The sequence below is a fragment of the Podarcis liolepis genome (genome assembly GCF_965112155.1).
Source record: "Podarcis liolepis genome assembly, chromosome: 1".
Lineage (NCBI taxonomy): Eukaryota > Metazoa > Chordata > Lepidosauria > Squamata > Lacertidae > Podarcis > Podarcis liolepis.
Window position 1 is genome coordinate 10,093,499 of NC_139554.1, and position 15,438 is coordinate 10,108,936.

Sequence of the window (15,438 nt, forward strand, 5' to 3'; positions counted from 1 at the left end):
ACATTTGGTCAGTTTGGGACAGTTTGGGAATCAAAAATGGTTCCAGGTCGGTCTTCCTGTGCTGATCTATGTATGTACTTGGTTGGTACACTTATGAACATTTAACATACATCTAAGACCTCAAAATTCCTATCACAACACTTAGAGGGCATGCAATCCCCAAATTAGCATCTCCTCTGCTCTTTGTGGGAACACGGCCAGCATTTCTGTCTCCTTACCCAACGCCGATGTGCTTTAAGCAAACTGCAGATGTTGCAGACTGGGTACCCACCTCAAAGGCTCAGAACTGTTGGGTGTGAATATCATCAATATAATCATTCTGAGATTAAAGGAGCAGCCGTAAATGCTCTTAAAATATACCAGGGTGTTTGATGCCATTTAATCCTGAGTCGATCCAAGAACAGGCTGAAACCACTTTGCTCCCACGCAAAACCTGAAATGGTGCCCCGATATACAAAGCCTGGTTTAATGAACCGCTTGACTAGATCTGATTGGAATAATCTCACGTAGAGCTTGTCAAGACTGCTGTATTTCTGGAGAGAGGTATTTTCGCCTTCTTTAATTGCGCAAATCAATGAAAACTTTTCTTGGGGGCAGGGGAGAAACTAATGGAAACCGCAACCCAAATTATATCTATTATTACATTTATATCCCGTCTTTCCGCCAGGGAGGGCAAGGTGTCATACAAGGTTCTTCCCCCCCCCCATTTCATCCTCACAACAATCTAGTGAGGTTGGTTAAACAAAGAACTAATGACTGCCCAGGGGTGCCAACTTGAATAAAATATGGGGGGAAAGGTAAGCCCCACCCACATATAAATGATCACAAGACACAACACAGGCACACCATTTGAATGGCAATGCCCACCAGCTTTAGGGAGAGGTCTCAAATATTTTATTAGCATTTATTAATTAAATTTATTAGTCACTTTTTTGCTGCAGGCAACTCAAAGCATCTTACCAACATTGCATATGCGCATTTAATGTACATATGCATTTAATGCTATGTGTGTGGGAAAATATGTGTAGTACGCAAGAATTGTTTACATTTTCAGTGGAACCCAGAGATGTGGGTAGACTCATCTCTCATGTAAATTAAGGAGCAAGATGAGCATTGGAGGTGAAAGACCTTGGAGATGCGCTTGATAGCGAGTGTTTCAGAAAAGTCCATCCTTCATCTTTATGTATCTTAGCATCACAAAATCCCGAAAGCATGGGTAGGCAAACTAAGGCCCGGGGGCCGGATCCAGCCCAATTGCCTTCTAAATCTGGCCCGCAGACGGTCCGGGAATCAGAGTGTTTTTACATGAGTAGAATGTGTCCTTTTATTTAAAATGCATCTCTGGGTTATTTGTGGGGCATAGGAATTCGTTCATTCCCCCCCAAAAAAATATAGTCTGCCCCCCCACAAGGTCTGAGGGACAGCGGACCAGCCCCCCTGCTGAAAAAGTTTGCTGACCCATCCCCTGCCCGACAGCAATCAAGAAGCCCAAAGCGGAGCGTGGGAGAATCTTTATCTGGACTTAACATTTTGTTGCTAGCAGTGAGCTCCCTTAATTGAAAATGTTGGCTGAGCAACCACTGTTTGCAGTTCTCTGTGTAACGACCTATTTTCCCGTGTAACCCATTAATTTTTCAACTGCTGTCAAGTGCGTTTCAATTAAAAACCAAGGAATTTAAATCCAAGATGAGTATTCCCATCTCCCCCACCCCACCCCTGTTCCCAAGAACTGCTGTAAATATTATTATGGCCGCTTAAGAAATCTTATCTGAAGAGTGCTTTTCTGGCACTCGCCTGGGCCACTTCAGGCACTACGTTCTTAAGACGTGTCAAGCGCACACTTAAGGAAGAGAATGCAGCCAGCATCTGTTAGCAAAGAATTGAGTCCTCCTATGTATGCAGATGACACAACCTTGATGGCAGAAAGTGAGAAGGAATTAAAGAATCTTTTAATGAGGGTGAAAGAGGAGAGCGCAAAATATGGTCTGAAGCTCAACATCCAAAAAACAAAGATCATGGCCACTGGTCCCATCACCTCCTGGCAAATAGAAGGGGAAGAAATGGAGGCAGTGGGAGATTTTACTTTCTTGGGCTCCATGATCACTGCAGATGGTGACAGCAGCCACGAAATTAAAAGACGCCTGCTCCTTGGGAGAAAGGCAATGACAAACCTAGACAGCATCTTAAAAAGCAGAGACATCACCTTGCCGACAAAGATCTGTATAGTTAAAGCTATGGTTTTCTCATGGACTGCAAGAAGATCAAACCTATCCATTTTTAAGAAAATCAGCCCTGAGTGCTCACTGGAAGGACAGATCGTGAAGCTGAGGCTCCACTACTTTGGCCACCTCATGAGAAGAGAAGACTCCCTGGAAAAGTCCCTGATGCTGGGAAAGATGGAGGGCACAAGGAGAAGGGTACGACAGAGGACGAGATGGTTGGACAGTGTTCTCGAAGCAACCAGCATGAGTTTGACCAAACTGTGGGAGGCAGTGGAAGACAGGAGTGCCTGGCGTGCTCTGGTCCACAAGGTCACGAAGAGTCGGACACGACTAAACAACTAAACAACAATAACAACAACATATATGCTTGTTGAGGAACCTGAATAAGCTGCAGGTCCCTGTTGAGAATGCACAGATATATGAGGGGCTGCTGCTCACCAGCCCCACCTACCCCCTCTCCCTTAGAATCATAGAATCATAGAGTTGGAAGAGACCACAAGGGCCATCGAGTCCAACCCCCTGCCAAGCAGGAAACACCATCAGAGCACTCCTGACATATGGTTGTCAAGCCTCTGCTTAAAGACCTCCAAAGTAGGAGACTCCACCACACTCCTTGGCAGCAAATTCCACTGTCGAACAGCTCTTACTGTCAGGAAGTCCTTCCTTATGTTTAGGTGGAATCTTCTTTCTTGTAATTTGGATCCATTGCTCCGCGTCCGCTTCTCTGGAGCAGCAGAAAACAACCTTTCTCCCTCCTCTATGTGACATCCTTTTATATATTTGAACATGGCTATCATATCACCCCTTAACCTCCTCTTCTCACCCCTTAACCTCCTCTTCCCTTGCCAGACCCCAAACCCCCTTGCCAAATGCCTACCCTTTGCATCTCACCCAGACCCCACAATTTGCAGCCACGCAAAGAAAACCCAGGTAAACTGCTACGCAGAGAACCTGATGCCTATGTGCTGCCTACACTGCTGTAGGCAGTTTACGTCAGAATACCAGTCTCTGGGAATCCGTCCTCTACTGTATTATGGCCAACGACTAAGAGCCAAACCTGCAACACTAAAGCAGGATGCTGCATAGACACAGCACACCTGGTATCCTCAACTGGTGTTACAGGGCTTTTGCCCTGCTATTTGAACACGTTTTAAACAGATCAGAGCATCTACAAGGCTGCATCCCATTTGGCTCAGGTGTTGAGTCAAATGCAGGTCTACCTAGTCTAAACCGAAAACTCACACACCGAATCTCATGCCTCTGGACAAATGTACAGCCAGGTGCTATTTTAAGAAGACACACTTTCTCCGTGACGTATTGGACAGCCGTTATTTTTAAACCCTCACGTTCCCATACGATTATCATTTTCTGTCGCCATAGGAACCTTGCTGCAAAGGTTTAAATATAGCATCTTCCCCCCCTTCCCCCCCCGCCCCCAGGGATATACAATTCTTCGCTACTCCTTTTCTTATTTGGTTTGTAAAGGGGGGAATTAAACTTCTCATAACAGAAGACATTACTGCCTGCAATGTACCAGGTGAGGCTGGGGTAAAGAATGCTATCTAATATAATAAATCCCACTGCACACATCGAGATGAGTTTCTTGTTTGAGACATCCACTGACTGCAGATGCGGAGGAGCTTATGGCAGGGCTAACCAACACAATGTTCTTCAGATGCCGGGGACTACAACTCCCATCAGCCCCAGCCAGCAGGGCTAGTCCAGTGGTCAGGAAGGGATGGGAGTTGTAGTCCATTTGGAGGGCATTGACTACAAATGGCCTGTGGTCCCAAGACTTGCAGAAGAAAAATCCTGCTACATATTGCACTGCAGTTATCGACCTTATCCAATGGTTGAGAAAAGATAAATACGCTGATGTATTTGTTTAAGCATCATGGAGCTGGGAAGTAAAAGGCGATACTTAGAAAGGCCACATAGAATATATATGAAATCCAATATTTCAAAGAAGGAAGAAACAACCAGAAGCAGGGCTTAATATCCACCAGGAGCAAAGCAGTGGCACTAAAGGAAAAAATATGCAAAGTAATTTGATAAAGGAAAAAGGATTCAGGGTATTAAAGAGAGATTGTTCTTTTAAAGGATCAGTATAGTGAGTTCTGAACCAAACACCACCCAACTTCTGCTATGCAGTAACAATTTTTGCAGAAGCAACTGTACCTGAGAAGTTCAACAAACTAGGGAATGCAATATCTTTTTCTCTCTCTTTTGCTTTAGTGCCCCGTTTATTTTCATTAAGTGAATTTTGTATCCATTTGTAAAAAAACAAAAACAAAAACAATCAGTCTGACCTTCACATTTACAGTGGTGCCCCGCAAGACGAATGCCTCGCAAGACGGAAAACCCACTAGACGAAAGGGTTTTCCATTTTGGAGGTGCTTCGCAAAAAGAATCTCCTATGGGCTTGCTTCGCAAGACGACAATGCCTTGCGAGTTCCTGCGGGGTTTTTTTCCCTCCCCCCCTTTTCTAAGTCGCTAAGCCGCTTATCAGCTGATCCGATCAGCAGATAAGCCGCTAAAAGCCGCTAATAGCGCTAATCCGTCAATGGGCTTGCTTCGCAAGACGAAAAAACCGCTAGACGAAGAGAATCACAGAACAGATTCTTTTCGTCTTGCGAGGCACCACTGTATTCATTAGCCCAATGGTGGGGGACCTCCAACCACTAGGTTAAGTGGAGTCCTAATAGGACCCATGACACCACTTTCCCCCAAACCACACCCTCCTGCCCAATACCTGATGTCATATGTGACACTTCCTGTATCGCATGGGAACTCCCTAGTGCAGCCAATGGGCTTGCTCTCAGCACCAATCAGCTGATGAACACTGAGGGAGAGTCCCTTTGAAGTGTGTTTGCTCTGCCCATCAGATGATTGGTGCTGCGACCTGTACCAGTTAATTATGCACTTAAGCAGTTTGCATATCTTTGTTTATCTTCCAAAATTCTGCTTTTGCCAGTCAAGGAGGGAGTAGTGAAATATGAAGCCCTTTTGCACGACCAGCTGCTGGAATTTTTTAGAGAAAATCCTACTGCGATTTTACTAAATATTACCCATACACTTTGAAGCTTACCTTCTCAGTCTTAAAGACTAGAAAGTTGATTCTTTTAAAAAAGGAAGGAAGGAAGGAAGGAAGGAAGGAACAAACGAACTCAGGCTATTGCCAACTGATTTTAATGCCAATTACTGCAATTGTGTCATGCTATCATGGGTGTAGGGACGCGGGTGGCGCTGTGGGTTAAACCACAGAGCCTAGGACTTGCCGATCAGAAGGTCGGCAGTTCGAATCCCCACGACAGGGTGAGCTCCTGTTGCTCGGTCCTAGCTCCTGCCAACCTAGCAGTTCAAAAGCACGTCAAAGTGCAAGTAGATAAATAGGTGGGAAGGTAAACGGCATTTCTGTGAGCTGCTCTGGTTTGCCAGAAGCGGCTTAGTCATGCTGGCCACGTGACCCGGAAGCTGTCTGCGGGCAAACGCCAGCTCCCTCGGCCTATAGAGCGAGATGAGCGCCGCAACCCCAGAGTCGGTCATGACTGGACCTAATGGTCAGGGGTCCCTTTACCTTTACCTTTATCATGGGTGTACAGAACACAGACCATTCTATCCTTTAAAAAAAAGTATGCATCATAGTAACATTATTTAATGAATAAGAATGGGATTCTGAATTGTTACACCTCTCCTTCTGCTCTGAAAATGGACATTGGCTTAACTTGACCAGCCACTGGGGTTTCACACTCACACTCACAAACACACACGTATCATACCTTCTCTGTGTCGATTCCTTTGGACATTGACCAGGTGGAGACGATATAATCCATGACTCGTTCGCTAAGGCCTTTGGGGACTTGGTACAACTTTAAGAAATCTCTCACATTGTTCAGCATCTCATGGTAGCGGTTGGTGTTGGCGTACATCTGTTGGAAAATTGTGGTGACGTTCCCGAAAATAGTTGCATAAAGGAGAGCTGGAAAAGAGCAAGAAGCAGAATTAGAAGCGCTAAGCGGTTGGCGTTCACGTAACATGCCCAAGCCGTGCTCCTTGTTTCACCGGGTGCACTGAGCAGCAAAGCTCCATCTATGCCAGTCACGCCCACCATCTTGGCCTCCCAGAGCGCTGTGCCTCTGGAACCATGCGGGACTTTTGGGAACATGGGTTGGCAGGTATGATTGTGTGGGCCTTTGCTTTACACTATGCCCCACACTTGATCATGGCCACTGGTCCCATCACCTCCTGGCAAATAGAAGGGGAAGAAATGGAGGCAGTGAGAGATTTTACATTCTTGGGTTCCATGATCACTGCAGATGGTGACAGCAGCCATGAAATTAAAAGATGCCTGCTCCTTGGGAGAAAAGCAATGACAAACCTAGACAGCATCTTAAAAAGCAGAGACATCACCTTGCCAACAAAGATCCGTATAGTTAAAGCTATGGTTCTCCCAGTAGTAGGAAGTGAGAGCCGGACCATAAGAAGAATGGAAGTTTTGAATTCTGGTGCTGGAGGAGACTCTTGAGAGTCCCATGGACTGCAAGAAGATCAAACCTCTCCATTCTGAAGGAAATCAGCCCTGAGTGCTCACTGGAAGGACAGATCGTGAAGCTGAGGCTCCAATACTTTGGCCACCTCATGAGAAGAGAAGATTCCCTGGAAAAGACCCTGATGTTGGGAAAGATGGAGAGCACAAGGAGAAGGGGACGACAGAGGGTGAGATGGTTGGACAGTGTTCTCAAAGCTACGAACATGAGTTTGACCAAACTGCGGGAGGCAGTGGAAGACAGGAGTGCCTGGCGTGCTCTGGTCCATGGGGTCACGAAGAGTCGGACACGACTAAACAACAACAACAACATAAAACTGGACTCAATGAAAAATGAAATACAAATAAAATAAATGTTGTGTTGCATCTTCGCCTTTGCACCCTTGGGAGCGAGTCCTGATTATTTCATTGGGATGCCTGCAGGCCTTTGGGCCAGGATTGTAGTAGATTTTCTGCTGTGACTTGAAAATTACAGCGCATTCAGGTCTGCAGAAATCTGATCAACGCCGGGAGATGGAAAAATAGGGCAGCTTTTATAACAGGCAGGCAGCATTTTAAATAAACAGAGTTTAACACACGTCGCTATGTACCAGCCAGAGTGCCCACTTTCAAGCAAAGCTAATTCAAAAATAGCACAGAGTTTATATATGCATGCACCCTCATAACCACCCTCCACACCCTTTCAGGGAAAATAATGTTCCACCATCATGTTGTTCAGCTCTAAACATTTTCCATTAATTTCAGTGACATTTGCTTGACTCTTCCAACAATTCCAGTGGAATTACAGCTGCAGGTTTTAGAAATGACTGAAAATCTTTGCATGGTGGTTCCCAGTACGTCTCAGCAGTCGGGTGTATCTGTAATGGCTCGGATGATTAAATCTTTCAAATGGCACCAGTTTTTCCACTACACGTTGATACATGTTGTCTTTCGCTTCTGAGGGGGGATAGGTCACCTGGTTGCTGTTTTTTTATGTTTTTTATGTTTTTATTAAAATATTTTCATGAGTAACAAAAGTACATTCAGTGTCTCTGTTTTCAAATCATAGAGTCCTTCATGCAGGTCAGTTATATTCAGTTTGAGACATTTTGATGTGGGTAGCATGGGGTTGGTGGGGGAAGATAATTGGGGAGACAAAGGGAGGAAACAGGCATGGGGGAGGACAATAAACTTCCATTCTTTTTTGTAATATATGAGCCGAGCATTTGTGTTAGCGTCACATGGGTTGGTATCTTGACTTTGCTGATGGAGGGCAAGAGATAACCACCACCATCATTTTAATTGTATGCCTCCTTTCCATGGTTAAAACAATGCTCAAGGCAACATGACAAGATTTCCATAATTACCAACATAGGTAAAGGTAAAGGGATCCCTGACTATTAGGTCCAGTCGCGAACAACTCTGGGGTTGCGACTCTCATCTCGCTTTATTGGCCGAGGGAGCCGGCGTACAGCTTCCAGGTCATGTGGCCAGCAAAATTCAGCTCTTGATCTTGCTCTTGGAGCAGGACAGTCTGGAAGGATGCTTCCAGCGCCACAAAGCTGTGTTTGTGTGCGTCCCCCTGGCTACACATGCTGCCGTCAGCGCTTTTGCTCTGTTGGGCAGGGACCCAACAATAAAACCCTATGAAGGCCGTTTTGTCAATTACCAAACAACGCAGGCAGAGCATCCCTGGCTATTTAAAAAGAAAATAACTGTTTCGTTGCTGTTTCAGCATTTCCCAGCAGTTCTAAATTGGCCTTTCAGGAAGGAAAAGAAGAACAACGTGTGCAGGAAACTATGTTTCCTCTGTAGTTTAGGGGTGGGGGAGAGAGACCTGTGGTCCTCTTGAAGCAGGGATGGGGACCCTACACCCTCCAGATATTGGACTACAACTCCCATCACCCCTGGCCTTTGGCCATCCTGCCTATTATCCTTCTAAGACTGTGGTTTCTTAAAGTGGGTGAGAACAACCCTGGAGTGTGTGTGATGATATTACCTGGGGGGCTCTAAGAGGCAAGTGGGCAGCAGAGGGGCACTGGAGGTGTAAGTGACTATCAGACTTTAATTAAACTAAATATTTTAATTGAACTAAATAGTTTAATTTGGAATTTTGAATAGATCTGCAATTAATTGTTACTGTTTTGAATGTTGTTATCTTCCATCCCAGTAGTGATGTATGGAGGTGAGAGCTGGACCATAAAGAAGGCTGATCGCCGAAGAATTGATGCTTTTGAATTCTGGTGCTGGAGGAGACTCTGGAGAGTCCCATGGACTGCAAGAAGATCAAACCGATCCATTCTGAAGGAAATCAGCCCTGAGTGCTCACTGGAAGGACAGATCCGGAAGCTGAGGCTCCAATACTTTGGCCACCTCGTGAGAAGAGAAGACTCCCTGGAAAAGCTCTGATGTTGGGAAAGGTGGAGGGCACAAGGAGAAGGGGACGACAGAGGACGAGATGGTTGGATAGTGTTTTCGAAGCTATGAACATGAGTTTGACCAAACTGCGGGAGGCAGTGGAAGACAGGAGTGCCTGGTGTGCTCTGGTCCATGGGGTCACAAAGAGTCAGACATGACTAAATGACTAAACAACAACAACTAACACCACTGGGCTAACACCCCAGAGGACAGGATCACACTTCAAAACGACCTTGACAGATTAGAGAACTGGGCAAAAACAAACAAGATGAACTTTAACAGGGAGAAATGTAAAGTATTGCACTTGGGCAAAAAAAATGAGAGGCACAAATACAAGATGGGGGACACCTGGCTTGAGAGCAGTACATGTGAAAAGGATCTAGGAGTCTAAAAAAAGCCAATGCAGTTCTGGGCTGCATCAATAGGAGTATAGCATCTAGATCAAGGGAAGTAATAGTGCCACTGTATTCTGCTCTGGTCAGACCTCACCTGGAGTACTGTGTCCAGTTCTGGGCACCACAGTTCAAGAAGGACACTGACAAACTGGAACGTGTCCAGAGGAGGGCAACCAAAATGGTCAAAGGCCTGGAAACAATGCCTTATGAGGAACGGCTAAGGGAGCTGGGCATGTTTAGCCTGGAGAAGAGGAGGTTAAGGGGTGATATGATAGCCATGTTCAAATATATAAAAGGATGTCACATAGAGGAGGGAGAAAGGTTGTTTTCTGCTGCTCCAGAGAAGCGGACACGGAGCAATGGAGCCAAACTACAAGAAAGAAGATTCCACCTAAACATTAGGAAGAACTTCCTGACAGTAAGAGCTGTTCGACAGTGGAATTTGCTGCCAAGGAGTGTGGTGGAGTCTCCTACTTTGGAGGTCTTTAAGCAGAGGCTTGACAGCCATATGTCAGGAGTGCTCTGATGGTGTTTCCTGCTTGGCAGGGGGTTGGACTCGATGGCCCTTGTGGTCTCTTCCAACTCTATGATTCTATGATTCTAACAACAATCTTCCATTGTCTCTTGAGATGGACAAATGCCAACAACAACAACACTATCTTGTGGGTCATGCAAACAGCATTCTTGATAATTGTTTTTTATAGGGCAGGGGAAACTGGGGGTGAGTTTATGGAACCAAGGTGGAGGTTGCCCCAAAAAGCTTGGCAACCACTGGTCTAAGGGGTAATTTCCCTCTCCCTCAGAGTGACACTGCAATTTCCCAAGACCCACCTTTTCCATGGCATCAGGGGAGTGCCAACCTGGGAGCAGGACACACAGCTATAATCTCCCCAGAGGCTTCCTTCATCAAGTTCTTTGCCTTCCTCAGTTTCTCCTGGTCAGCCACCTTAGCCTCAAGGGAACAAGCCTATCACCTAAGTGCCAGGAGCTCACCAAACTGAAGACACACCACGACTTCTGTCCAGCAGGAAGAGAGTCATACATGTGGCAATGTGCAATGCAACGGGAGGACTCCCCTCCCCTTGTTGCATGAGCTTTTGGAAACTCATCAATGATTCCTTCTCCTTACAGAACTCTGGACAAACTTCCCCAAACACAGAATGCTTACAAGATGAAGACAGCTTGCGGAGAGAAATTACCTGTGGCCTTATAGTAAAGGTAAAGGGACCCCTGTCCATTAGGTCCAGTCGTGGCCAACTCTGGGGTTGCGGCGCTCATCTCGCTTTATTGGCTGAGGGAACCGGCGTACAGCTTCCAGGTCATGTGGCTGGCATGACTAAGCCGCTTCTGGCAAACCAGAGCAGCACACGGAAACGCCATTTACCTTCCTGCCAGAGTGGTACCTATTTATCTACTTGCACTTTGATGTACTTTCAAACTGCTAGGTTGGCAGGAGCTGGGACCAGGCAACAGGAGCTCACCCCGTCATGGAGATTCGAACCGCCAACCTTCTGACTGGCAAGTCCTAGGCTCTGTGGTTTAACCCACAGCACCACCTACGTCCCTTATAGTGGGTCACAAATAAATAAATACTAGGGAGATCTGTCACATGAGCAACTGTCTGTTCATTCAATAAGGCTTCTTCTCTCCCAACCTTCCTGTAGACCCCTGAGCCCTCCCAATTGTCAGGGGCAGCCCATCCCATTCCATTGTCTGAGGCCAATCCAAATAACTTTTTTGTACCAGCCACTGGCCGTGACAAATCTGAATCAAAAATAAATACAAGCAAAAGGGATGTAGCACCACAAGTAATGGTCTCTATCTTAGAGTGCTAAGAGGAAGGCATGCTTTGGCAAACCCTCACTGTGATCAGCTCCCACCCAGAAACCTATGTCCCCACTGTGGAAGGACGTGGGGATCCAGAATTGGATCCAGAATCCACAGTCACTTAAGGACTCACTGCTAAGACCTTGTTCATGGAAGACAATCTTACTCGGTTACAAGTGATAGAAGAAGAAGGAGGAGGAGGAGGAGGTCTCTGTTTAGATCTCTGTGTCTCCCTGTCTGATCTTTTTGGCTGGCAAAGCAAAAATGGCGACTTTATGATAAGGTTCCCAGACGTCCCCGTTTCCCAGGGACAGTCCCCAGATTTACAAATCAGTCCCTTCACAAAATCCATTGAAGTTGAAAGGTGTCCCCGGATCCATTGAAAAAAATCTGGTAACCTTACTTTATGAGTCACTGAAGCGTTTACATCACTAAGAAGCCATAGGACCTTCTCTGCTGGGGAGAGACATCTTTCCTGTATGGATAGTAAGGCGAGAAATCACCTCCTGGGTCCAATGTATAGTGAGCAATATAGTAAATAGTGCAAGATGCCTTTCACCTGCGGTTGCCCACATATACAGAGGCTGTCTTCATATGGTACCCTGTTATATCATCCGTCTAGGATGGCGGAGGGCATAACTTGAAAATGCAGCCCGGTAAAAGTGAATCTAAGTGATGCTGGCCGGAGATTCGATAGGTAACTGACTCTAAAATGGACCGTTTTTAGAAGGGGGAACCAAGGAACTGAGGCTAAATGCCGCCCCACTGCTGAAGCATCTTCTGATGAGATCTCATGGAACTCTTGTGAGATCTCACAAGATCTCACTGGCGGACGCTGCTTCTCCTCGCTTCTCTGGCAGTCCCGCCCCGTGGGATTTCACCACCCGAGGCAGCTGCCTCATTCTGCCTCATGGGTGAGGCGGCCCTGCCATCTGTGCTTCAAAGGGTAGAGCAGCCTTCTGGAGAAGATTTCGGGTTTCCCCAGGGGGCTGCATGGGGGGAGAGGAAGGGGAGGTTCTGTAGCGCAAGCAGAAATCTGCTCTGTTGGGGGGGGGCACGACTGGATCTCACCCATAATGCAATGAGACTCATTAGGACCCGAAACACACACACACACACACACACACACGTTTGTGGAAGTTGTGGGAAATCACTTTGTTTTCTCCAACATGCCTCCTTACCGCAAATTAATCAGGAAATTGCCATTAGGTGGTTATTGTCGTTTTCTCCTAAGATACTTGCTGCTGTATTGCATTAGCCAACTATTCTGAATAAAATAATGAGCTGAGTCTTTCTGAGGTTGAAAGTATGCATGGAATACTTAGCAGAGTTAAGCTAAATAGCCTTCAGTAGCAAGGATATCATCATAACACTCAAAGAACTCCCCGACTTTATGCTCTGGAAACTCCACAATTTATGCTCCAAATTGCCTCTATTAAAAATAAGCAAAATAGCACCAGGTTAATAATATCCTCTAATGGGCAAAGTGTTTCGACAGAGGTGTTTTTTAATGGAGATTTATACAGAAGAACTAAATGCTCTCCACGGTGCTCCCTAGCAGCACTAAAAACTGGGATTGGCCCAAGACACACACACCTAACCAAACAAAAAAGAGGAAAAGCATAGAGCACTGACTTCCTATAGTTTCCCAAGCAGAATTGAAGATCTTAATACTGGCATGTAGTGTCCTAAATGGGAAGCATATTGCAACATTTACAATGCATTAGCATGCAGTGCTTCCTGGATTCTTATTAAGTGAGGTGAGAGCAATTTAAGGGGAAATAGCAGATGGAACTGAAGCTCAGAATCTCTCCAGGAGGGCTGGCAGGGGGGCTGTGGCTCAGTGGAAGAGCATCTCATACCCTCCAATGTTCCTCAGATGAAAATAGGGACATTTCTCATTCCCCCCTGCCCAGGTGACCCTCCTCGGTCCTCCATTTTTGTGTCCCCAAGCATTTACCATCAAGGATCTGGAAACCAAGCCATATGAGGAACGGTTGAAGGAGCTGGGTACCATATCAACACCAAGTGTTGGTGCTGACCTTAAAAGCCCTAAACGACCTCAGTCCTGTATAACAGAAGGAGCGTCTACACCAGGGGTCAGCAAACTTTTTCAGCATGGGGCCAGTCCACTGTCCCTCAGACCTTGTGGGGAGCCAGACTATATTTTGGGGGGAAATGAACGAATTCCTATGCCCCACAAATAACCCAGAGATGCATTTTAAATAAAAGGACACATCTACTCATGTAAAAACACCAGGCAGGCCCCACAAATAACCCAGAGGTGCATTTTGAATAAAAGGATACATTCTACTCATGTAAAAACATGCAGATTCCCAGATTGAGAAGGCAATTGGACCGAATCTGGCCCCCAGACCTTAGTTTGCCTACCCATGGTCTACACTCCCATCGTTCAGCCTGGACACTGAGGTCCAATGCCAAGGGCCTTCTGGCAGTTCCCTCACTGAGAGAAGTGAAGTTACAGAGGGCCTTCTCGGTAGTGGCCCCCTCCCTGGGGAATGCCCTCCCAGCAGATGTCAAGGCAACAAGCCTTTTACTTTTAAAAGACATCTGAAGGCAGCCCTGTTTAAGGAAGTTTTTAATGATTAATGCTGTATTGTGTTTTTAATATTCTGTTGGAAGCCGCCCAGAGTGGCTGGGGAAACCCAGCCAGATGGGCGGGGTATCAATCAATCAATCAATCAATCAATCAATCAATCAATATCTTCAAATATTTGAAGGGCTGTCAATTGGAAGAGGAAACAAGCTTGTTTCTCCCTGCTTTGGAGTTGAACCAATGGCTTAAAGTTACAAAAAAGGCGATTCCGTCTAAACACCAAGAAGAACTTTCTGGCAGTAAGAGCTTTTTTGACAGTGGAATGGTGTTCCTCAGGAGGTGGTGGACTTTCCTTTAAACAGAGGTTAGATGACCATCTGCCATGGATGCTCTAGCTGAGATTCCTGCATTGCAGGGGGTTGGACTAGATGACACTCAGGGTCCCTTCCAACTCTACAATTCTACGATTCTGTAGTGATTCCAGACCTGGCTGGAAGCTGTGCTGCTGTAGCTAGCATTTAGCTAATTGATATCTTTAATATGCTTTCATTTTTAAAGGAGACCTGCTTCTCTATTTGCGACAGACTGTCTGAGACAGACTTTCCTCTTGTTCTGCAGAATCTGGCTGCATTCTTACAACAGTTTATTCTATTTTTCCAATATTTTCTCAATTTCCACATTATCTTTTGAGCTTTCACACAGGGTAAAAGCCACTTGCGGAAATCTAGCAGAATATAGAGCATGTTCAGTGTACATTTCGGTGTTATTTGCAAACTTTTTTTTTTCCTGGCAGCAAATAACATGGAACTCATTCGCTATATACTGCTAGATTTCCAGAAGTGGCTTATATGCTGTGTGAAAGGTCAGAAATAATGTGGAAAGTTAGGGAAATGTCAGGAAAATGGAATAAACTGCCATGTGAATGCAGCCATGTGAATAGACTCAGAGTCAGACCTGGCTGATACAGCCACATTCCCCTCCAATAGGATTATTGAAATCACAATTAAAATAGTTACACAGCTGAAATCCTCATCGCTGTCCTCAGATGCTGAGCCTGGAATTGGCAAAACATTTAGATCTATTAGGTAATTACGAGTGTGTTTTCTAATGCTAATATGCAGCCAGCTGACAGACAAAAATTAAGCAGGTGGATCTTCTCATCTTGGCTTGGAGAGAAAGTGATTGGGACAAGAGCCAACTGCTTAATTTTTAGGGCTGAGCACTGGATCTGGCCACATCCTGGATCCCACAAACCAAATCGGCCCAATTCGAATTAACCCAGAATTCAACTGGATCACGTTGAAGCATCCCTGAATCAACCCAGTTGGATCACGACCAGCTGGACTGATGCAGGTCCGTCAAAAGCAGAAAGCAATCTGGTGTCAAGGAGGAGGCAGAAAAAGAGGCACAAGCTTGCACCCCCAACACATGTTTTATCAGGGTCTTAACATTCCATTGGGTCGCGGGTGGTGCTGTGGGTTAAACCACAGAGCC

The 15,438-nt window shown here is 45.8% G+C and overlaps 1 protein-coding gene across 1 annotated transcript in view; it reads right to left on the bottom strand.

The window, feature by feature from the left end:
- The window catches only part of KCNH5 (potassium voltage-gated channel subfamily H member 5), a 197,333-nt gene that overhangs the window by 64,224 nt on the left and 117,671 nt on the right, over positions 1 to 15,438 (bottom strand). Inside the window, exon 8 of the mRNA XM_083517418.1 lies at positions 6,002 to 6,201. Coding sequence (XP_083373544.1) covers positions 6,002 to 6,201 — 200 coding nt within the window. The remainder of the gene's footprint in view (positions 1 to 6,001; positions 6,202 to 15,438) is intronic.